Raw genomic sequence first — 24,486 nt, forward strand, 5'->3', positions numbered from 1 at the left:
AGAGAGGAGTGGGTGAATGAATGGACGGAGGGTGGGAAGGAAGGAAGGAAAGAGGGAAGGGACAGGAACAGAGGAAGGAAGCAAGGAAACTTATGAAAGGGGAGAGTAAGAGAGGAATGAGTGAAGGGAGGGAGGGAGGGAAGAAGGTGGGAAGGAGAAAGAAAAGAAGAAATAGAGGAAGGGAAGGTAAAAGAGAGAAAGAAAAAGAGCAAGCAAGCAAGCAAGCAAGCAAGAAAGAAAGAAAGAAAGAAAGAAAGAAAGAAAGAAAGGGGGAAGGGACAGGAACAGAGGAAGGAAGCAAGGAAACTTATGAAAGGGGAGAGTAAGAGAGGAATGAGTGAAGGGAGGGAGGAAGAAGGTGGGAAGGAGAAAGAAAAGAAGAAATAGAGGAATGGAAGGTAAAAGAGAGAAAGAAAAAGAGCAAGAAAGAAAGAAAGAAAGAAAGAAAGGGGGAAGGGACAGGAACAGAGGAAGGAAGCAAGGAAAGTTATGAAAGGGGAGAGTAAGAGAGGAATGAGTGAAGGGAGGGAGGGAAGAAGGTGGGAAGGAGAAAGAAAAGAAGAAATAGAGGAAGGGAAGGTAAAAGAGAGAAAGAAAAAGAGCAAGAAAGAAAGAAAGAAAGAAAGAAAGAAAGGGGGAAGGGACAGGAACAGAGGAAGGAAGCAAGGAAACTTATGAAAGGGGAGAGTAAGAGAGGAATGAGTGAAGGGAGGGAGGGAGGGAAGAAGGTGGGAAGGAGAAAGAAAAGAAGAAATAGAAGGGAAGGTAAAAGAGAGAAAGAAAAAGAGCAAGAAAGAAAGCTGCAAGCACCCCCCCGAGTCCCCCAGGCCGGCTGCAACCTTTTAAAACACGCGCGCCGCTTCGCAGCTGTCTCCTGAAGCCGAACGCGGAAGTTAGCGTTTGGCTTCAGGAGACAGCTCCTTGGCGCTTGTATCTCGAATTTGGGCTTGTAAGTAGAACAAAAATATCTCTCCCCTCCCAGCTCTTATCTCGAGTTGCTCTTAAGTAGAGCAGCTCTTATGTCGGGGTTCCACTGTATAGTGGCTAGTGATTTTTTAAAATGTTAAGTCATTTCTGGTTTTTACTGGAAGATTATGAAGAAATATACACTGGGGAGTCAACAACATATATCATTAGGTGGCAAGTGTCTAATAATGTTTAGTCAGATAATATTTTATGTAAATGCTTGTAAAGAACACAATAACTACCAAGAAATGCATCACTGAACAAAGTCAGGTAGAATATTTTAAGCACTTCCAAGCAGTTTAGAGAGAGATCAGCATTTTGTGATTCTATTGAGAAGCTTCCATAAATAACACCTCTGCATGCACACAAACATCTGCAGCAGGCAGATTTATTTATTTATTTATTCAATTCAATTATACTCATGCTAGAATTTCTGCAAAATGTCTTTATGTTTCTGTTATTACAGTATGAAGAATAATTTTAGTTCTTTATTTTAGTCACTTAAAGAACTTTTAGCATTTGCATATAACCATAAAGTTATTTGGTTTTTGTTTTTTTTTTAATATTTTTCTAAGCCAATAATATGTGGATAATAAGTCACATATGTTGTGATTTATTTAGAAAACTAAAACAGCTCAATATCTGATACCGATAAGGTACTGGGATCTTACAAGGTACAATACTATACATGTGACTTGGCTGTTTGTATAGGCAATGTAGGATCAACCAACTCACCTCCTTCCTTCTCTGAATTGAAAAACTAATTAGCAAAAAACATAGGCTTTAAATATACTGTTTTACTAAAACTGCTCACATTAATATTTATTTGTTAGTACAACTGGTACTAAATTTTCAAAGCCAATTTAATAAGAATAATGAACCTAATTTAATAATTATAAGAATAATGAATCTAATTTAGTATTATATTAAGAAAATACGTTTTCCTTAAGGCAGGGGTAGAGATTATATGGTATATGTTGAATTTACATGGTATTTATTTATTTTGTGCTTTTTTAAGCATCTGAAGATATGAGGTTTGATACCATTTGATTTTTTAGTAGCATACAATTACCCATTATTTTGTGAAATAGTCATATGACAGAACTTATGAGATTGGTGACTATGCTAATGTGATAGAGTCTTAGTTTGATTTTACAGCTTTGTAAGCTTTTGGTTAGCTTAATATTGAGATTAGTGATAGATAAGATTTTATTCCTAAGTACTTGCTACTATTGCAAATACTGAAGACTTTGTTTATTAATAATTTGGTTAATGTAAATTAGGGATATCATCAGGCATATTCACTGTTCCCTTTGTTTTGTAGGTTGTAATACATGTAATCCTTGACTTACTACAATTGATTTAGTGATTGTTCAACAGTTATAACAGTTCTCAAAAAAGTGACTTAATCATTTTTCACACTTGCTACCATTGCAGCACCCCATAGTCACATGATTAAAATTCAGACACTTGGCAACTGAATCATATTTATGATGGTGGAGTCATGTGAGCAGCTTTTGCAACCTTTTGACAAGCAAAGTCTATGGGGAAAGCACATTCATTTAACAACTGTGTGATTAACTTAACAACTGCAGTGATTCGCTTAACTGTGGCAAGAAATGTTGTAAAATCAGGTAAAACTCACTTTAAAAATGTCTCACTTTGTAACCAAAATTCAGGGGTGGGCTACTTCCCAGAGGGGGGGGAGAACGCAGTGGGGTAGCAAAAATAGAGCACCATCCCAGAGCACCCATTTTGCACTGAAAGATGTTGAAAGAAAATGCAGGGCGTACTGCATAAGCCACGCCCACAGTATGGTAGTAAAAATTTTGATAGCCCTTCACTGGTTGTAGTCATAAGGTGACTATTAGCATATTACCAAAGAATTCTGCAGCTCTGCCTTTCTAGGCATCTGTATATAGAACATATCCTTAGAATAAAAGACACCAAAATTTCTTGCTGATCTTTCCCTGTTTTTTAGCCTGGCAGAGCTATCCTTCACTAGATATCTTTGCTTTCATGTGGACATCAACAACAGCAGAAGTTTATATGTAAGCTCACACAATTGCTCCTGTGCTTGTCCATCAGATTTTTAGTAAAAATTGATAAAAGCCTTCTGACAAATGTTATCTCTATTTTTTAGCTAAAATTACATTCATAACATTTTTTTAATCTGTGTATTGTAATAGTATTTGCTAGGACTATTAAGAAATAAAGTAATAAGAAAGAGGAAGAAAGGGTTAGAAAAATTAGCCAAATGTTCTTGTTTCTTCTGCTGTAAAAGCTTGTGCTTAACTTAACAATGATTCATTACATTAACATGATTGAATTTACAAATTAATTACTCCATAGATTTACTGTATTTTTCTATGTATAGGAGGCACCTTTTTCCTCCCTAAAAGAGGCTGATAATTAGGGTGGGTCTTATACTCTGAATATAGCTTCTCCCTCCCCCCCAGCCCTAAGTAGCTGCTAACTATCTTCCCAGCTCTTACCTTGCAAACTCTTTCATTGTTTCTCTTTGCAAAAAATGTTTTCCAAGCCCTAAGTTTTTTTCCATTGCTCTAATTTGCTCCGAAGAAGTTTCTTTCCAGCCCTAACCAGGTGCTAAAAATGTTCCCAGCTTTTATTGGCTTCAAAGCTCTTTCATTGTTACTCCCTGTGAGGAATGTTTTCCAAACCCTGTCTTTTTAGGTTTGTTTCTTTTCCATTGCTTTACTTGCTTCAAATGTTTCTTTCCAGCCCTAACCAGGTGCTAACAATGTCCCCATCTTTTACCAGCTTGCAAGCTCTTTCATTGTTACTCTTTCAGAATAAAGGTTTTTTTTAAGCCCTTAGCCAGGGGATAAAATAATGTACTGAAGGTAACCAGACTAAGGACCCTAGCCAGATGAATATCTGGTAAGCAGATTCTTTTCCCTATTTTCCTCCCCAAAAACTAAGATTAGTTTTATACTCTGGTGCGTCTTATACTCTGAAAAATATGGTAACTACATGGACCAAACCAATGATAGCGAAACTTTTTTGGCTCGGGTGCCAAAAGGATGCACATGCACGGGATAGCCTGCACCCGCGTGCCCACAACCATAATGCATTGCCCTGCACATGCACAACCCCCCCCCCCCGCTGCCCCCCCTGCGCATGGGCACAGGCCTCATCAAAGCCTCCTCACTTCTAGTTGATCCTTTGGGCTGTTTTTCCCTCTCCCCAGGGTTCAGGAAAGTCTCCTGAGGCCTGGGAATGGTGAAAAATGGCCCAACAGGCCAATTGGAAGCTTGGAAATGAAAGGAAGTGGGACTGCCTTATTACTTACTTTTAGAAAGTTGCAACCAGACCTCGCACACTTTGGCCAATTTCTTCTGCAGCCAGGAAGGCTTTCCTGAAGGCCTGTGTAGACAATAGCAGAGTTCCAGATCGATCCGGAGATCTGTTATCGACGATACAGGCCTTCAGGAAAACCTTCCCGACTACAGAAGAAATGGGCTGAGATGTGAAAGGCATGGATGCAGTTTTCCAAAGCTGAAGAAATTTCTGAAAACCTCTCACAATGAAAAGGAAGCTGAGGGTGAGCACACAAGTGAACTTTTGCTTGGCCCATTGGGCCATTTTCATCCTGAGGAGAATGAAAATGTCTGAAAAGGCCACAAATCAGCTGTGCATGCTGGAGCTGACATAGAGAAAAGCCTTGCATGCCCTCAGATATGGCTTCTTGTGCCACCTGTGGCACACATGCCATAGGTTTGCCATCACTGGACTAAACTAAGTGGGCTAATTTGGAGAACCAGAATATAATAATAATAATAATAATAATAATAATAATAATAATAATAATAATAATTTATTATTAGATTTTTATGCCGCCCCTCTCTGTGGACTTACGTTTATATACCCTATTTGTTGTTTCTTATTTTGTTGCTTCCCTCTTGTTCTCTTCACTGATGATTGTGGCTATAAGTAACTGATCTTGTTAATGGTTCACCATTAATTATGATAGAAGGACTCCGAAAAGATATTTTAAAGTGGAAAACCCCAAAACTTTCTTCTTTTAACAAAAAAAATCATTGTCTTAATAAAACAGTATATTTATATTCATTAGACATGCTTCATATTTTCCGTTCAATATAAATGAGGAAATGATTGCAACCCATGAAACAAATGAAATAGAAACCAGAGGACTTGATGTAATTAATCCAAGAGCTGGAGCCCTTATCCTATGTAATTTCCTTGTCAATGAAATAGTACTTCAAAACTGTGATTAGGCAAAACTGTAAATATATTGGCACTTAAACTACTTTAATCTTGAACCAAAATAATGTCAGATGCAAATACTTTTAGCTTTTAGCAAAGTACATCAAGAGTTTAATGTTAACACAACCAAAATTTTATTAATAGGCAATTAAAAATTAACTATTTTTCTGTATTCTTAATTCTTACTCTCAAAGAACTATAAAAAGACTGATATTAGAGGACATTTCTTAAGCTTATATAATTTAAAGACATGTCTTTATTTAAACACATGACAAGTTAGTATTTCAAGATTTTAGACAACTATACGACTGCCACACCCATATAAGGCTCATTGTTTTTGGTTGTTACTACATAGTTATCTTCAACTACATCTACAATGAAGTTTTAATTCTTTAACAACTTGCGTCTCTGCTGCAACATAAAATAAGTGAGGGGAAAGCATGCTACTGGAATTCTTTTGAATAATAGTTCTGTTCTGTGTAACCGAAAAGAAGAAGAGAGAGTTTAAAGTTGAAGAGTCCGCATTGCTGAAATTCTGTCCAAGTGTTTGATCATTAAGGAATTCACCTTTTTCCTTATACAGTAACCTTTACACAAACATTTAAACTTGCAGTTTTTTCCCAAGTCACTTATCATAAGTCACATGTAAATCAGCCTCTAGTGAGCAGTAACTAACCCGGCTGTCAAGATGTTTATGTTGGGATGACTGATAAATAATTGTCATAGTATAAGACTAGCAGTTAATAGAGTACAGTACTGTATTCCTTCTATTCAGGGAAAAAATATAAATATTGCAACTTCTGTCTGAAGTAGGGACTAGTAGAATACTTGTGTGTTCATTCTTAGAAAAATAGCAGCCTGTAACATTTTTGTTCTCTGTACACATGGAAGAAAAAAACATATAACCTGAAATGTTATCCTTCAGAATTTTGATTGAATTAATTCCTAACAGTATAAATTGGGATATTATCCAAGTTGAGCTTCTTATAGAAAGTTTTATACCACAGGAATAAAATAAAACCTTGCATGGCAAAAAATGGGGAGAGAAAACCTTTCCAGAATTACATTAACATTATGCTGGATGTTTTGAGCTATGAATTTAGCATGCTTCCTATGGAACCTAGTATAATGGAAGTAATGTCCCAATTTTAGAAGCTGTAAATTTATTCAGTAACAATGTTTATAATAGGCAAGCAACAGTTTAAAGAGCTTTTTGCACAATCCAGTATTTTGATTGATTATCTTAAATAAAATGTTTCATTGGGATATTGCCTAGAGCAGTGTTTTTCAACCAGTGTGCCGTGGCACACTAGTGTGCCGCGAGACATGGTCAGGTGTGTCGCGAAGCTCAGAGAGAAAGCACGAGAGAGAGAGAAAGAAAGCAAGAGAGAGAAAGAGCGAGAGAAAGAGAAAAAGAACGAGAGAAAGAAAGCAAGAGAGAGAGAAAGAACAAGAGAGAGAAAGAGAGAGAGAAAAAAAGAGAAAGAAAGCAAGAGAGAGAGATAGAGAAAGAGAGGGAGGGAAAGAGAGAGAGAGAAAGACATAGAGGGATGTAGGGATGGAGAGAGCAAAAAAGAGAGGAAGGAAGGAAGAAAAAGAAAGAGGGATGGAGAGAGAGAGAAAGAAAGAGGAAAGAAGGGAGAGAAAGAGGGAGGGAGAAAGAAATAGAGCGAAGGGGAGGAAGAGAGATATTTTTTTGTTCAAACTTTTTTTAGCCCCAGGGTTTCGTAAATGTAAAAAATGTGCCACGGCTCAAAAAAGGTTGTAAATCACTGGCCTAGAGCAGAGGTCCCCAACCTTTTTTGCACCAGGGACCGGCTTTAAGCTAGACCAGTTTTCCATGGCCCGGGGGGGGGGGGGCTTTGGTCATATGGGGGGGGGGGTTATGGAGGGGTGGAGCCAGGGCCGCCATCAGGAATTTTGGGGCCCCATACAGCCTAAGTGTCTGGGGGCACCCTCCCCGCCATTTTAAAACTACTTTATTTTGCGACATACCAATTACGTTTTTCGCTGATAAAGTCGCTCGGATCCGGGCCGATCTCGACTCCAATTGTGTAACAGAGTCGACTGACAACGAGTCAGTCGAGGTGACTGGGGCACGTACTTGTCCACCTGTCTGGGAAGAGTTTGATCTGGTGACACCTGATGAAGTGGACAAGGCCATCGGAGCTGTGAGTTCCGCCACCTGTTTACTGGATCCGTGTCCCTCCTGGTTGGTTTCGGCCAGCAGGGAGGTGACACGGAGCTGGGCCCAGGAGATTACCAACGCTTCCTTGGGGAGGGGAGTTTTTCCATCACTCTATAAAGAAGCGCTTGTGCGCCCCCTCCTCAAGAAGCCCTCTCTGGACCCAGCCGTACTTAACAACTATCGTCCAGTCTCCAACCTTCCCTTTATGGGGAAGGTTGTCGAGAAGGTGGTGGCACTCCAGCTCCAGCGGTCCTTGGAAGAAGCCGATTATCTAGGTCCCCAGCAGTCGGGTTTCAGGGCCGGTTACAGCACGGAAACCGCTTTGGTCGCGTTGATGGATGATCTCTGGCGGGCCCGGGACAGGGGTTTATCCTCTGTCCTGGTGCTCCTTGACCTCTCAGCGGCTTTCGATACCATCGACCATGGTATCCTTCTGCACCGGCTGGAGGGGTTGGGAGTGGGAGGCACTGTCCTTCAGTGGTTCTCCTCCTACCTCTCTGGCCGGTCGCAGTCGGTGTTAGTGGGGGGCCAGAGGTCGACTCCTAGGTTTCTCCCTTGTGGGGTGCCTCAGGGGTCGGTCCTCTCCCCCCTGCTATTCAACATCTACATGAAACCGCTGGGCGAGATCATCCAAGGACATGGGGTGAGGTATCATCAATATGCGGATGATACCCAGCTTTACATCTCCACCCCATGCCCAGTCAACGAAGCGGTGGAAGTGATGTGCCGGTGCCTGGAGGCTGTTGGGGCCTGGATGGGTGTCAACAGACTCAAGCTCAACCCGGATAAGACGGAGTGGCTGTGGGTTCTGCCTCCCAAGGACAATCCCATCTGTCCGTCCATCACCCTGGGGGGGGAATTATTGACCCCCTCAGAGAGGGTCCGCAACTTGGGCGTCCTCCTCGATCCACAGCTCACATTAGAACAACATCTTTCAGCTGTGGCGAGGGGGGCGTTTGCCCAGGTTCGCCTGGTGCACCAGTTGCGGCCCTATCTGGACCGGGACTCATTGCTCACAGTCACTCATGCCCTCATCACCTCGAGATTCGACTACTGTAATGCTCTCTACATGGGGCTACCTTTGAAAAGTGTTCGGAAACTTCAGATCGTGCAAAATGCAGCTGCGAGAGCAGTCATGGGCCTACCTAGGTATGCCCATGTTTCACCATCACTCCGCAGTCTGCATTGGTTGCCGATCAATTTCCGGTCACAATTCAAAGTGTTGGTTATGACCTTTAAAGCCCTTCATGGCATCGGACCAGAATATCTCCGAGACCGCCTCCTGCCGCACGAATCCCAGCGACCGATTAGGTCCCACAGAGTGGGCCTTCTCCGGGTCCCGTCAACTAAACAATGTCGGTTGGCGGGCCCCAGGGGAAGAGCCTTCTCTGTGGCGGCCCCGGCCCTCTGGAACCAACTCCCCCCGGAGATTAGAACTGCCCCTACTCTTCCTGCCTTCCGTAAACTCCTTAAAACCCACCTTTGCCGTCAGGCATGGGGGAACTGAAACATCTCCCCCGGGCACGTTTAATTTATGCATGGTATGTCTGTGTGTGTGACTGTTAGCATATGGGGTTTTTTAAATATTTAAATATTTTAAATCTGTCTGATTGCTTATGATTTGTTTTTTACATGTTGTGAGCCGCCCCGAGTCTTCGGAGAGGGGCGGCATACAAATCTAAGTAATAAATAAATAAATAAATGTATGAAATTTACCTTCTTTGGGGAGGGGTGAAAGGGGAGAGTAAGAGAAGAAGGAGTGAAAGAAGGGAATGAGGGAGGAAAGAAGGGAGGAAGGAAAAGGAAAGCAAGAAATGGAGGGAGGAAAGGAAGGAAGGAAAGAAAGAAAGAAAGGGGGAAGGGACAGGAACAGAGGAAGGAAGCAAGGAAACTTATGAAAGGGGAGAGTAAGAGAGGAAAGACTGAAGGAAGGGAGGGAGGGAAGAAGGTAGGAAGGAGAAAGAAAAGAAGAAATAGAGGAAGGGAAGGTAAAAGAGAGAAAGAAAAAGAGCAAGAAAGAAAGAAAGAGAATGAAAGAGAAATAAAAATAGAGAGGGGGAATGAAAGAAATGGAAGGAGGGAAGGAAGGAGAGAAAGCAAGAGAAAGAAAGAAAGCAAGAGAGAGAAAAAAGAATGAAAGAGCAAGAGAGCAAGAGAGCAAAAGAAAGAGAGAAAGAAAGAAAGAAAGGCAACTTCAAAGAAAGGCTCACTGAGCATCTCTCACTCTCTTTCTATCCCTCTTTCTCTCTCTCTCTCTCTTCCTTTCTATCTCTCCTCTTCCTTTATCTCCTCTCTCTCTCCCTCTCTCTTTCTCTCCCCCCTCTCTCCCCCCTCTTTCCCTCTCTCCCTCTCTTGCTATCTCTCCCCCTCTCCCTCTCTCTTTCTCTCTCTCCCTCTCTTGCTATCTCTTTCTATCCCCCCTCTCTCCCTCTCTCTTTCTCTCTCTCCCTCTCTTGCTATCTCTTTCTCTCTTTCTCCCCCCTCTCTCCCTCTCTCCTTCTCCCTCTCCCTCTCTTTCTCTCTCCCCCCTCTCTCTCTCCCTCTCTTGCTATCTCTTTCTCTCTCTTTCTCCCCCCTCTCTCCCTCTCTCCTTCTCCCTCTCCCTCTCTTTCTCTCTCCCCCCCTCTCTCTCTTTCTCTCTCTCCCTCTCTTGCTATCTCTTTCTCTCTCTTTCTCCCCCCTCTCTCCCTCTCTCTTTCTCCCTCTCCCTCTCTTTCTCTCTCTCTCCCCCCTCTCCCTCTCTCTTTCTCTCTCTCCCTCTCTTGCTATCTCTTTCTCTCTCTTTCTCCCCCTCTCCCCCTCTCTCTTTCTCCCTCTCCCTCCACTCACCCATCCCGGGGGTCTTTTTCGGACTTGCCAATCCAAGTCACGCAGCCTTGCGGAGCTCCTGGTGGTCTCTCATCCCCGAATCAGCCAGGTAAACACGGCCCCCTCTTCCCTGGCCCGAAACCAGCGAAGGTTGGGGGAATTTCTGCGCAACCCCGGCCACTTTCGGGGTTAAATTCCTCTCCCCGCCCTCTCCGCACCTCCGAAGGGAGCAGGGCAGCGTTGCTGGGCTGGCCAATTCTGGGCAGGGGGCGAATTCCTCCCGGGGGGGTGGAGGTGTGGATGTGTGCGTGCGCCCAGAAGGCGTCCGAACTTTGCCCGGCGGAGCTCTGCAAACGCGAGGCAGGGAGGGAGGGAGGCCGTTGCCCGGCCAGCGGGCACCAAACAGGGCAGGGCTCCATGGGAGGGGAGGGGGCGCCCCGCGTGGGAACCCCCCCCCCAGCGGGCTTCGTCCGGTCGGGAAAAAGGAGGGCAGGGGTCTCTCGGCTGGGGCGGCGCTGGGGGCGCTCTGCACACGCTCAGGGGGCCCGAAGCTGCGTGTGAAAGGGAAGGGGAGGGGGCACCTCGCGGCTGGGGGCTGCCTGGCTTTGTGATTTTGGCTGGGGGGGGAGTTAGGAAGGTCCTACTTCTCCCCCCCCCCAGCCAAAAATTCAAAGCCTATCTGCTGGATACGGGCGATGAGTGGGACAGAGCGGCGCGGAAGCCTCTTGCAGCAGCTGCCACAGCCACCGGCTTCGGCGCCGCTCGTCCCGCTCATCGCCCGTATCCAGCAGATAGGCTTTGAGTTTTTGGCTGGGGGGGGGGGGGAGAAGTAGGACCTTCCTAAGTCCCCCCCCAGCCAAAAACTCAAAGCCTATCTGCTGGATACGGGCGATGAGTGGGACAGAGAGGCGCGGAAGCCTCTTGCAGCAGCTGCCACAGCCACCGGCTTCGGCGCCGCTCGTCCCACTCATCGCCCGTATCCAGCAGATAGGCTTTGAGTTTTGGGCTGGGGGGGGAGAAGTAGGACCTTCCTAAGTCCCCCACCAGCCAAAAACTCAAAGCCAGGCAGCCCCCAGCCGCCAAAGGAGCCTCCTGATTCTCCCCGCCCTGCCCGACGCCCCACCCTGTACTGCATAATGTCCTCTGCCGGGAGGGCAGCGGCGCCGCGGACCGGCTGGAAAACCCCAACGGCCCGGTCCCGGTCCGCGGACCGGCAGTTGGGGACCTCTGGCCTAGAGCACTCACCTCTGAACCACATTTAACATGTAAAATATAGTACATACATGGTTAAATACATGGTTTAGCATTTAACATGTTGGCAGATCATCCATGTATACTAAGTCTGCTATTGTGTAGAAGTCTGAACAGGTAAGTTGTTTGAGTACACAGTTAATATAGAGATTAAAAATAGAGTGGCAAAAATGCTAGCAGCAGTTTACGTTAAAAGGTTTAAAAAGTGTTTTGGGTCACACATCAATGTACACCTACTTGTTACTTGCAATTCCTAAACCCTAAATACATTTTACTTAGGATCTTGTGATGTTATAAAAAATGCTAGGTCAGCACTTCCTTATTGTTCAACAACACACTTTTTTGACTTTTAATTCAAAACACTGCACTTTATATATTTATCATTACTGAGTTTGGAATAGAGGTAGAAAAACTACCCACTAATTTGATATCTTACTCTGAAAAAAATGTTATCAGGATAGGAAATGTTAATAAGTGATATTATACAGTGGTCCATTGCAGAATCTTAAGAGTTCCGGCCTCTGGATTAAATCAAAGCTTTAAAATCAGAAACTGCTACCTAAGTGGGATGTTGCCTTATGTTAAATTGCCTTATGTGTACTGCCAATATTGAGTTAGTGCTGTACTTCAACACTTGTGATACATTTTGCATCTTTGCATAGTAGTTGATCTCTGCTTTCATTTTCAAGTTAAGGGAATGTCAGGTCCAGTATTTTCCTGTTGGTTTCTCAAAGTACTGTAGGTGTTTATCATCTATTTCTTTATAATTAAGATTGCTAATTGTTCATCATATTCATTTTGCTTTTCTTGAGAAAAGGCCCATAGTTTTCATCCATTCCACCTGAGACTACTTAAGCATGTGGATATCCTTTGATGAACTTTTTGTAGGCCAGTTGAGGTAGTTGTGGTTCATAAAAGTTCTTCATAAGTTCTTCATAAAAGCATTGGTTTGATCTTTGTCGAAATTACTGTAGGGAACATAACATGTGATGAGCGGTTGGCCATTCTGCCTTTTATTTTTAATTTAAGGGTTGTAAGACATTTGCAGACTATTTGTATTGACTGAATGTTTTGTACTTGTTGGTTGGCAACAATGATGCCAATTCTATCATTATGTGGGGTTTTGCCTATGGCTATTATTATCCCATTTGGATAATATGGATTAATGTTCTTGTTTTTCTGAGTCCAATGATGTCATAGTTTAATTTTATGACTTTTTCAAAGAGGTGGCTTTGGCATGCAGCCTTGAATCCACTCTTAGTGTGGAATGGAATTTAGAATTTGCTTGAGCTGTCTCTTTAAACCCATACAGTATTTTTGTTCTACAAGCCTATTAGAACTTGTAGAAATTAGAGTTTTCCAAAACACTATTCTTTCTCTCCTTTGGCTCACCTTTGAAACTCCCTCGTGCGCCCCACAGCCCCACCCAGCAGTAAAGATAGATGGTGTGCTCCTTGTAGCTTTCCAGTCCTAGCAGAGATGCAGGTCTGAAATTTCAGTTGTAGGATGGTTCTGACTGCCCATGGATGAGTTGACATCAGCAGTTTTGCTTATAGTTTTATTATGTTTAAAAGCCTAAAAGAATGTGAAAAGAAACTGTCTCACACATTGACATATAAATATGTGTATTTGGGGGGGAAGTTCAATACAGTATGGTTCTTAGAATGGATACATAGATTTAGGTGTGCTGGGAAAGGGAGAATTGATCTTTAACCGAAGCATCACAATAAATCCATCAATGCTTGAATAGAATTACTAATCTGATACAAATCCTCTCAAGGAAGTAGTATTGAGTGACTAAAAATGAATAAAACCTATTTCCTCATAGCAGAATTCTACCAGAAAGAAATTGATCAAAATTTTCCAGGTAATATCTGGCTATAACCAGAGAGACGTGACCTCTGTTAATACATTGTTAAGTAAATTATAAGTTTATATGGTGACTCTAAAAGTCACAATTTTTTCAAATGTTTAATTTATTGTTTCTTATGCCAATGTATGGTCATTGACCAAAAAAGTAAAAAGTTGAGAAAAGAATACAAGAGTACAAATATGTAGTAAAACAACAACAACATTTGTATCTGAAACTAGACATATCACATTAAGATCCAGTAATTTCAGACTATTAATTCTCTTCTCTTATGTTTTTGTGCTTATATTGTGCTTTCTCTCCGGCATCTCTATTATTCCTTTCTCCTTTCTGAGTTGAGAATCCAAGGAATGGGTTAACTCGATTGTTTGCCCACCCATTCAGGCCCAGTCACCAGAAGACACTTGGGCTGAGCACGATAGCCGATCTCAGAGGCAATATTAAGGCTAAAATTTCCAGGGCTCTAGAAAAGCCACATATCTGACTGCAGGCAAGTCAGATTCAAGGCCACGGTTCAGGCTGGGCATACTCCAAGCGGCAGAGAAATCGAAAGAGAGAAATAAAGCCGCAGCAGCAGGATTCCTTTTGGAATGAGATTGCCTTGCCCAAGAAAGAGACAAAGGGCAAAGATGGCTGAGCACAAGGGTTCAGCAACATCAGGGGCAAGTGGGGTGGATCAGGAGGTCCCTGTCCAGACCCCAAATTATTCACAAGGCTCCAAAGGATCTAAATTGGCCACTAGAGGAGCAGTGGCCAGAATAGTAGCCAGAGTGATTTCTTCTCAAAGAGCTTCAAAAGCTGAGGAAAAGGATGCCAGCAGGCAACAAAAGGCTATTGATAAGAGATTTGCCATAGCTGAGAAGGAGGTGGAGCGAAATATTTGGGGGGGGGGGAGAATAAATGGAGAGGAAATGTTTGGAAATTCCTGTGCTTCACCAGCCCAGCCAATAGAGTTAAAGCAACAGATTATTTGTGCTCAAACACCCGATGGTGCTAGAGACCAATTTATAAATAATCTTTATTACATTTTCTAATTAAAAAAAACATAACATACAAAAAAATACAAAACAAGAAAAAAATACAATAAAAATACATAAAATACATACAAACATCTAAAGCTAACCACTTTTGCAGCTATTTCATTTTCCATTATATTTTCCATTTCGCTATATTTTTATTTACATAATTGCCATTATATTATTCAATTATATATTTAATGGATTGAATCTCCTATTATATAAATCACATAAACCATTTTATTTACAAAAACCTCTACTTACTTACATATATCATGGAATTGAGAACATGTATAACTTCATTATGATTCACCTTTTATAACCAATTTTGGAATTCTTTGTTATGGTTTAACCATTTATACCAATTATTCCATCTTGGTATTATTGCAATGCGCTCTACATGGGGCTACCCTTGAAGAGTGTCCGGAGACTGCAAGTTGTCCAGAATGCAGCCATGCAAGTCATTATGGCGTACCTCGATATACCCATATAACACCTATGCTCCGCAAGCTGGACTGGCTACCAATTAGTTTTTGGTCCCAATTCAAGGTGTTAGTTATTACCTATAAAGCCCTTCATGGCTTAGGGCTAGACTATCTTTGGGACCATCTCCTGTCGCATACCTCCCAGAGACCAATTCTCTGGGTCCCGTCAACTAAACAATGCAGGTTGGCGGGGCCGTGAAGGATGGCCTTCTCTGTAGCTGCCCCGGCCCTATGGAACCAACTACCCCACCGATGTTTGTCCTGCCCCCACCCTACTGGTCTTTCGAAAGACCATGAAGACCTGGCTTTGCTGACAGGCAATACTACCATCTTTCACAGCCAAATAGTATTGATTGGATAGGTATGTGTGTTAGGTTGATTGGATTGAGCGTAAATTTGTATTATGGGATTTTATGGTTTATAATTTTAGTGTGTTTAATTTTAATGTCGACTTCTTCCTATTATACTGTATTGTTTAATTAATTAATTGATTGATTGATTGATTAATGTGTCTTCCCTTTCATAAATTTCCATTGTCAATTTACACATTTTGGAACATTCCAAGATTTTTCTAATGACCATTGAAGATGTGGTTATATGAAGTATTAATTATCTGTCTACCCGAACCGGGTAATCCAGAAAGTGACTGCCACCGATCAGCTGGATCACCCCTGCTCCCATCTCATTATAAATTTCCACGATTTCATTATGCTGGTGAACATTATCAATACAGATAATGTGCATACATTATCTGTAAAGAGAATAATCCCTACCATAGTGCCCAGGATTTTCACCAAAATACTGGCAGCAATAACAGCACATCTCAGAATGATCCCAGTGCGCATCCAATGTTATCTGGATGACATATTGATAGAGCACCCTTCGTAAGTTCTGTAGGACTTACGAATCGCAATCCAGACCTTACAGGATCATGGGTTTTCCATGAACTTCAGCAAGAGTCATCTGACTCCTACCAATAACTGCTGCACCTATGAGCAGTCATAGATACCAGAGCGTGAGAAATCTACCTAACACAACATCAAATCCACGTAAAAACGTTGGTGGCCATGTTCTGACAACCTGAACAGTAACCCTATTTTTTTTCTCGCAGCTCCTGGGCAAAATGGTGTCCTGCATATCCTTGGGCATGCCTTCATGCAAGAACTTTGCAGTGGTTCCTCCTGCCCTACCAAACATCAGGCAGGAGAAATGTGAAGGTTAAGATTCAGGTACTGCGATCCCTTCAATGGTGGAAGTTGCAGGCCATAACCAGGGGATGTTCCTTCAAGGAACCCAGTTGCCTGATCAATGCCACAGATGCTGAATTGCTCACTGCCAGTCCCAGATAGCACAAGGGCAGTGGTCCCAAGTTGACCTCAGAAACAATATCAACTGTCTGGAACTCAGGGCAACTCATCTAGCCCTCAGACATTCCAGTGATATACAAGTACCCCACCTGGAACCTACCTAAAGTTCTGAGGAGGCTCATGTCAGAGCCTTTCAAGCTGTTGCAATCAACCGGCCTATGTTTCCTCACGTTCAAGGTGGCCTTTCTCGTAGCTATCATTTCAGCCAGATTGATATCCAAGCTGGCAGCCCTCTCCATAAGAGAGGACCTTTGTATATTTCACCAAAATAGGATGCTTCTATGACTAAACACCTTGCTTTCCAAAGTGAACTTCTTGTTCCACAGGGCACAGGAAATACAGTAGCCTTACCAAATTTCTGTCCAAACTCAAACCACAACCTGGAGATAAAGTGGTACTCCTTGGATGTTAGAAGGTCTATACATACCTATCTAAAGAGGACAGCCTCTATTAGAAAGACAGAGTCACTGTTTGTGTCAGTCTGACCTAGCACATTGGGCAGCAAGGTCACACCATTGACCCATAAGCTAGTGAATATGGGCATGCATCACCAAGATTTACGAGATCCAGGTGCTCCCACTGCCCAGGGGAGTTACAGCCCATTCAACTAGAGGTGCAACTACAATGGCTGCAATTGGGGACACAAGACTCTATTGAGGACACCTGTAGGGCAGTGACGTCTTCCCCATTCCTGTTCATATGACATTATAAGTTAGATGTCTTTGACTCAGCTGAGGCAGCCTTCGGCAGACAAGTACAGTGGTACCTCTACTTAACAATGCCTCTACTTACAAGCTTTTCTAGATAAGAACCAGGTGTTCAAGATTTTTTTGCCTCTTCTCAAGAACCATTTTCCACTTACAAACCCAAGCCTCCGAAACTGTAACTGGAAAAGGCAGGGAGAAGCCTCGTGGGGGGCCTCTCTGGAAATCTCCTGGGAGGAAATAGGGCCAAAAAAGGTTGGCAGAAGCCTCTGTGGGGCCTCTCTAGGAATCTCCTGGGAGGAAACAGGGCCAGAAAAGGCGGGGAAAAGCCTATGTGGGGCCTCTCTAGGAATCTCCTAGAAGGAAACAGGGCCTCCACCCTCCCTGTGGTTTCTCCAATTGTACACATAATTTGCTTTTATGTTGATTCCTATGGGAAAAAATTCTTCTTACAAACTTTTCTACTTAAGAACCTGGTCACGGAACAAATTAGGTTCGTAAGTAGAGGTACCACTGTACTTCAAAAGGTACATACAGAATTGGGGTCCCAGGACCAGACTGCTATTCACCCTTAGGACAGATGGATTTGATATGTCCCATTCCTTGGATTCTCAACTCAGCACACCAGAGAAAGAGTGTTGGTCTTACCTGACACATTCCTTCTCGGTGTAGTAAGAGAGAATCCAACCTCATCCTGGCGACCACCTGGTCCTAGGTCCAAGAGTGATCAGAACCAGCACCGAGAAAAATTTCAAGTCAATCACTATGCCTTCATCAAAACTGGGCATGCTCAGGCAGAGATATAGGACCAAAGACTCAGACTAAAAGAAGAGAAAGTAGAATTAACCCATTCCTTGGATTCTCTCTCAGCACATCAAGAAGGAGCATGTTAAGTAAGACCAATGCTCTTTCTCCTCACGAGCATCCTCTTGTGTTCTATATAATTCCTTTTGTAGAGGAGTACATCCATATTCTGTTTCCTGTTCATAGTCAAGTTTTTCACCTCAAATAAAAACTCATTTCTATATTCTAAAGGTCTTGGCTAGGTTTTAATCCTTCTAAGTGCCACACTTTGAATTTTTTCATGTTGAAATGTTATTTTTGGACCATTTATATCCATGTTTGCCCAAATATGACTGTATGTCAATAATTGTAAGTAACTTCTTTTTGAGTTTGTTTTGCTTACTTGTATACATGTGTACCCAGCCTACATCACAAAAGTTCTTTAACATGTTTTTTTCTCAATAAATGACCACAAATGGCAATTACAAACACCTCCAGTGTTACTTTTGTTAAATATTGGTATAATTCCCACACCCACAGACAAATCACTTGGAAATTGACAGCCATCATTTTAAATTTGACTTAACTCAATTGGGATAAAGATCCATTTTGAATTTTGCGTTGACACTCCCTTCAAATCTTAAAAAATGACCCAAAATGGCTTGGAAATCCCCCTCCCCCATTTTTAAAGGTTTATGAGAGGGCTTTAAGGGTAAGCTTGGAGTAGTTTGCCTCCTGGAAGCCTCTTATTCTCAGCTTTTTTGTTGATTCATTCAGTTACCTCCAGCTCTTCACTATGAAATAGGCATCATTTCCTAGGAATAAGCTACTTCTTGAAGTGGTTCAAATATGTATTTGTGTCATTGATATTGATATCTAGTTGCCTTGTATACTGTCTGATAGACACTGCTTTGATCATGTTCAATTTTTCCAAGCCTCTGTATATGAAAAAAATAAAATTTCGGGAGAACATCTGCATGTGGAAATGATAGTGTACTAAAGTTTAAATAGGTGTTGCTCATCTAACACCCATTTGGATTAACCAACTATATTGAGTTAAACATGGAATGTGTTGCAGTTAAGACAGTATTTCCAATCTATTTTACATTATACATTAGTGATTTTTTAAAAAAATAATGTTCCATGTTTTATTGTCTCACTATCCAGAAATAGATAAAGAGGTACTATAAATAGAAAAATAGAAATAGAAACAAAAAACCAGCAATGCACATTTTAAAAAAGTTCAGTTCTTAAAATATTTAAGTTTGACCACATGGTTAAAGTATAAATAGCACTAGTGAAATAATTACTTTATACAATAAGCTTTCTGCCACATTATGAAGGACAGCAGAACTCAGCCAGTCTTGAATGTAGTGTAACTGGCAATCAAGAAACAAAGCCATGTTTATCTAAAACATGGTCTCCTCATTTTTGACTTTGTGAATCTAACATGGTGGTTTTTAAATCATGGTACCACACAGCCCCTTAAAGAAAGCTGAACATAAGAAGAGCCATGTTGAATCAGGCCAAAGCCCATCGAGTCCAACATTCTGTGTCACACAGTGGCCCACCAATTGTGCATGGGGATCTTGAGCAGAAAGAGAAGGCAAAACCCTCCCTTTCCCTTGCCCCCCAATAAATGGTACTCAAGGGAGTCCTGCCTGCCTCAACCAATATAGAGGCGGCACATGAACATCCGTTTCAATAACCACTGATACACTTGGCATCCATGAATCTGTCTAATCCTGCCTTGAAGCTATCAAGGCTGACAACTGTCACAACCTCTTCTAGAAGTGAATTTCATAAACCAACGACCCTCTGGGTGAAGAAATATTTCCCTTTATTTGTCCTTGCTTTCTTACCTATGAGCTTTAGGGAGTGCCTCCTCATCCTAGTATAGACCCCGTAGAGCTCCATGGTTCAACGAGGAGCTCCGGGAGTTGAAACGCCAGAAGAGACGTCTAGAGAAGCGATGGAGGAAGGGTAAGTCCAAATCCGATCGAACACTTGTAAGAGCTTATATTAAGACTTACACAATGGTGCTCAAGGCGGAAAGATCTGCGTATTATGTCGCCTTGATTGCATCAGCGGAATCTTGCCCGGCCACTCTGTTTAGGGTGACCCGCTTCCTTCTTAACCAGGGGGGAGTTGGGGAGCCCTTGCAGAGTAGTGCTGAGGACTTTAATACATTTTTCGCTGATAAAGTCGCTCAGATCCGGGCGGACCTCGACTCTGATTGGATAATAGAGTCGACTAACAACGAGTCAGTCGAGGTGACTGGGGCCTGTACTTGTCCATCTGTCTGGGAAGAGTTTGATCTGGTGACACCTGATGAAGTGGACAAGGCCATTGGAGCTGTGAGTTCCGCCACCTGTTTACTGGATCCATGTCCCTCCTGGCTGGTTTTGGCCAGCAGGGAGGTGACACGGAGCTGGGTCCAGGAGATTGTCAATGCTTCTTTGGGGAGGGGGTCCTTTCCGGCTCCTTACAAGGAGGCACTTGTGCGCCCCCTCCTCAAGAAGCCTTCCCTGGACCCATCCGTTCTCAACAACTATCGTCCAGTCTCCAACCTTCCCTTTATGGGGAAGGTTGTTGAGAAGGTGGTGGCGCTCCAGCAACAGCGGTCCTTGGAAGAAGCCGATTATCTAGGTCCTCAGCAGTCTGGATTTAGGCCCGGCTACAGCATGGAAACTGCTTTGGTCGCGTTGATGGATGATCTCTGGTGGGCCCGGGACAGGGGCTTGTCCTCTGTCCTGGTGCTTCTTGACCTCTCAGCGGCTTTCGATACCATCGACCATGGTATCCTTCTGCGCCGGCTGGAGGGGTTGGGAGTGGGAGGCACTGTTCTTCAGTGGTTCTCCTCCTACCTCTCGGAAGTTCGGCAAAAATTCGGGTTCGGGAGGCCGCCGAGAAGCCCCGCCGCTCGGCTGTCACCTTTTAAAACAGCCGGGGGGCTTCTCGGCGGCCTCCCGAACACCGAACCTGGAAGTTCGGGTTTGGCGTTTGGGTTCAGGAGGACGCTGAGAAGCCCCCTGGCTGTTTCAAAAAGCGACAGCCGGGCGGCGGGGCTTCTCAGCGGCGGCAGGCTCATAAGAAGGAAAAAGTTCGTAAGAAGAGGCAAAAAAATTCTGAACCCCGGGTTCGTATCTCGGGTTGTTCGTAAGATGAGGGGTTCGTATCATGAGGTACCACTGTATAGTTTGTTTGCAACTGCCATTTGTTCCTTATAAATAGTGGTGGGGGTGGAGATTTGGTTTGAATGTAGCAAATAGATTGGGTGGCTATGTTTTAATGATTTGATTAGTTGGTGGAATCACATTTAGTTGAAGGATTGACATGGTGATGATTATGATATGTTTTTTTGTTTAGGGCTGGTTTCCAAATTTCTGATAGGCGGGACGTATCATCATGTTTATTCATACAGAGGGGGTGTTTTTCTATCTCTATGGCTTCCATGATTATTCTTTTATATACGTGTTCTGTTTTGGAGAGTAATTTAGTTTTTTCAAAGTCAATTTCATGTCCTGTTTTTTTAATGTGCTGGAAAAGGGAGGAAGTTTTTTCTTCTTTTTTGACTGCATTTTTATGTTCTGCAATGCGTGCATTTATTCTTCGATTAGTTTGTCCAATGTATGTGGCTGCACATGTTTTGCATGGTATTTCATAAATTCCTTGGTTTTCGAGTTGGATTTTGTCTTTTGGGTTTCTTAGGATGTTGGATATTTTCTGGTTAGTGACAAATGAAGTTTTGATATTATGTTTGTGGAGAATTTTGCTAATTTTGTCTGTGGTGCCTTTAATGTAAGGGAGGAGGGTGATGCCATTATCCTGTTCTTTGTCTTGATATTTGGGGGATGTCTCTTTTTTGATTAGGTTTGTAATTGTTTTTCTTTCAAATCCATTAGAAATTAATACATCTTTGAGTTTGTTCAAATATATATGTCACATGTTTTTTTGCTGAATTTGAAAATTAAGGGAGACTAGGATAGATCTATTTATATATATAAATAAATAAATATTAATAAATAAATAAATAATGGAATTTGCTTTTTTACTGCTGCTGCGCACTGGGTTGACATCTTCATTGAGCTGTCCACCAAAACCCCAAGATCCCTTTCTTGGGTTGTCTCAGAAAATTTGGTCCCCACTAAAGTTAGGGGCCCACTACTTTTTGGAACAAAAACAGTGAATGTTGATCCAGTGTACTCTGTAAAGCTATGAAGGTACACTTTGGGGGGTTTGTTTAACCAGATTCTATCAACCTATTAATAGAAATTAAGTGAAGCCCATATCACAATGTGCATCAGTCACAGCGCTTCAGGATTACAGAAGAGTTCATACTAAAACATGGGTATCAAAGTTATCACGACACGTTGCCGTGTTTCATGACATTGTTCCTATTCACGGAGCTGGGGTGGGTATGGCCTGCACGTGATGCATCCATTTTGACACCCCTGTACTAAAGCACTCACATTATTTTTTCACTGTTATCATTTTATGTCTAAATCATTTTGCATTCAGAAAATTATCTCTAAAGGAACATATTTGTGGGGAAAGGCAAATGAAAGGAAGACAGATACATTTATTTTTATAAATAACTCAAGGTTTAGAGAGAGGGAGGGAGAAAGGGGGGGAGGGAGACTGGCCCAAGGTAATCCAGCTGGCTTTCATGCCTAAAGGCCAGACAAGAACCCATATCTCCTGGTTTCAAGTTTGGTGCTGGCTAGGAAAGTTGATAGCCATTAAACTTGAAAGCTGGGCACTTTTCTTCATGGTTCTACTGAAGTCACTATTAAAACAACCTTTTGCAAATTGAAAGAAAATGAAATTCATTGTAGGTTGTGGAAAAACTGATATACAACTCTCATGAAAACTGTCCTTTGCATTTATCCTTTTTGAAAACAAAAGATTTTCCCTTTATTGTTTTTTTCTTTAGATCGAGCTGGAAGCATTAGCACTCTTGATTCCTTGGATTTTGCAAGATATTCAGATGATGGAAATAGGGAGACTGATGAGCGAGTAGCTGGTGAGTAAAATCTCAGATAAAATGCCAAATTGGCTGTGCACAAATTATGCTCCCAGGTGAATTTTTGTTGGTATCAATGTTTGTAAATCACACACTGTCTAATATTATGTTATAAATTTAATTTACAGAATATTGTCTAGAAACAAATTATTGAATGGATGGTTACATTGTTAACATCTCATCTTTGTTTCTTCACATTAAAATAGAGTTCATTATAGAAATTATTTTCTTGCATGATTTTTCCATTACTGTATTTGTCAAATATCAGTGGTAGTACAAGTATTGCCAAGAAGCTGAAGTTCTTTTAAATAATTAAACTTTTCAATTAACTTTATTTTTCTGCTAATAGATTTTTATTATTCATTAGGAAAGCATAAAAATGTAGTGATATGAATTAAATTATTTGATTATACAAAAGTGGAAAATATATACAAATCACTTATTTAGTACAAATATGAGCAACTCTAATACAATAATAGAAAACCAAAGAACATGATACTTTTTTCATTTTTGTGTTGATTGGCCAGATTCGGAATGACAAGGGAATACATTAGATCCTATAATATATTAGTGGTTATAAACATAATGGGACATTCCATTTATGCAAATCTGCCACCATTCACGCCCAGTAGTTGAAACACAGCTAAAATCACTTTCCAGAGCAGATACATAAAGCAGAAAAAAGTAATGGCTGTTTTAACTCTTTGTGAAAAGATTCCCTATCCATAATCTTACACATTTTGAAGCTTCCTTTTTTTTAAAAAAAATTGCACAGTCCTAATAACTAGAGATGAGAAGGGAAATGAAAATAATGTTGTTGCTTCATTTATTTAACAGTAATCTTCATCTTGAGATTGGTCTCACGATGTTAATATGGAAAGGAGTATTTTGTTAAAAGCAGAATTGTCAGTGTATCATTGTTTTCCATCCATCTCAAATCCAGGCTGAGATTAGCAAATAATAGCTAAGAAAACAATGGGTATATGAGTAGATAACCTAACTTTGGGGAAAGGATTTTTTTTTCCCTTTGGCTAGATTTGTGGCTTCTCTTCTCAGAGTCTGTATGCGTAGTCAGGTTTCTTTCTTCTTCTTCTTTTCTCTATTTTGTTTGTTTTTCCTCATTCACTTCCCTTTTTGAATTTATATTCTTTTTTTGTTCCCCTCCACCAGCTCTACATATGATATGGTACTATTTTGTGATGGTGCATATAGCACTGTCAAAATTTCATCAACTCCAAAAGTTTGGATATCCTTTTGCTAATTTGATATTTAAATGTAGCCATTGCAAATTAGGCAACTTGGAAAACTTTAATAATTTTTTCTTTGCAAATCATGTTAACAACTGTGATACTTTTCAAATGTAACATTGCATTTCTTAAGTTTACGTAATAAAAAAATGTGTTGATTACACAATTATTTCCAGAGTAGTGAACCTTCAGATGTTCATTGCAAAATGATAGCTGCTGCAAATACTACCCTTGTTTGAATTCTGAATACCTAGCTATCTCTTTTAGGAAATGCAGTTTAATTCTGTAGCCTTAAAAGAATAATAAGTGAAAGTCTCTTGTATATTTGTATATCATGGGCATCTGTGTAACAATTATGAAAAATGGCATAGGATGGGATCTACAAAAGAGGAAAGTGCTGTTTGGGGTAGGATCTTAGGATAGTAAATTATAGTATGCTTTTAAAGGCTGCCTGAATTCCAGTCTAACACATTTATTACTACATAAACATTTTAGGATAGGTATGCTTCATTATATCATTTTCCTAA

At 41.6% G+C, this 24,486-nt stretch overlaps 1 protein-coding gene across 3 annotated transcripts in view; it reads left to right on the top strand.

Annotated features, from left to right (window-relative positions):
* The window catches only part of RELCH (RAB11 binding and LisH domain, coiled-coil and HEAT repeat containing), an 83,164-nt gene that overhangs the window by 3,420 nt on the left and 55,258 nt on the right, over positions 1–24,486 (top strand). For all 3 annotated transcript variants that reach the window (XR_011558679.1, XM_070747129.1, XM_070747130.1), the window contains exon 2: positions 22,623–22,712. Coding sequence is in view for 2 of the 3 variants with exons in the window: in XM_070747129.1 (XP_070603230.1) it covers positions 22,623–22,712 (90 nt within the window). In the remaining variant the exon portion in view is untranslated. The remainder of the gene's footprint in view (positions 1–22,622; positions 22,713–24,486) is intronic.

This window comes from Erythrolamprus reginae, chromosome 3, assembly GCF_031021105.1.
Source record: "Erythrolamprus reginae isolate rEryReg1 chromosome 3, rEryReg1.hap1, whole genome shotgun sequence".
NCBI lineage: Eukaryota > Metazoa > Chordata > Lepidosauria > Squamata > Dipsadidae > Erythrolamprus > Erythrolamprus reginae.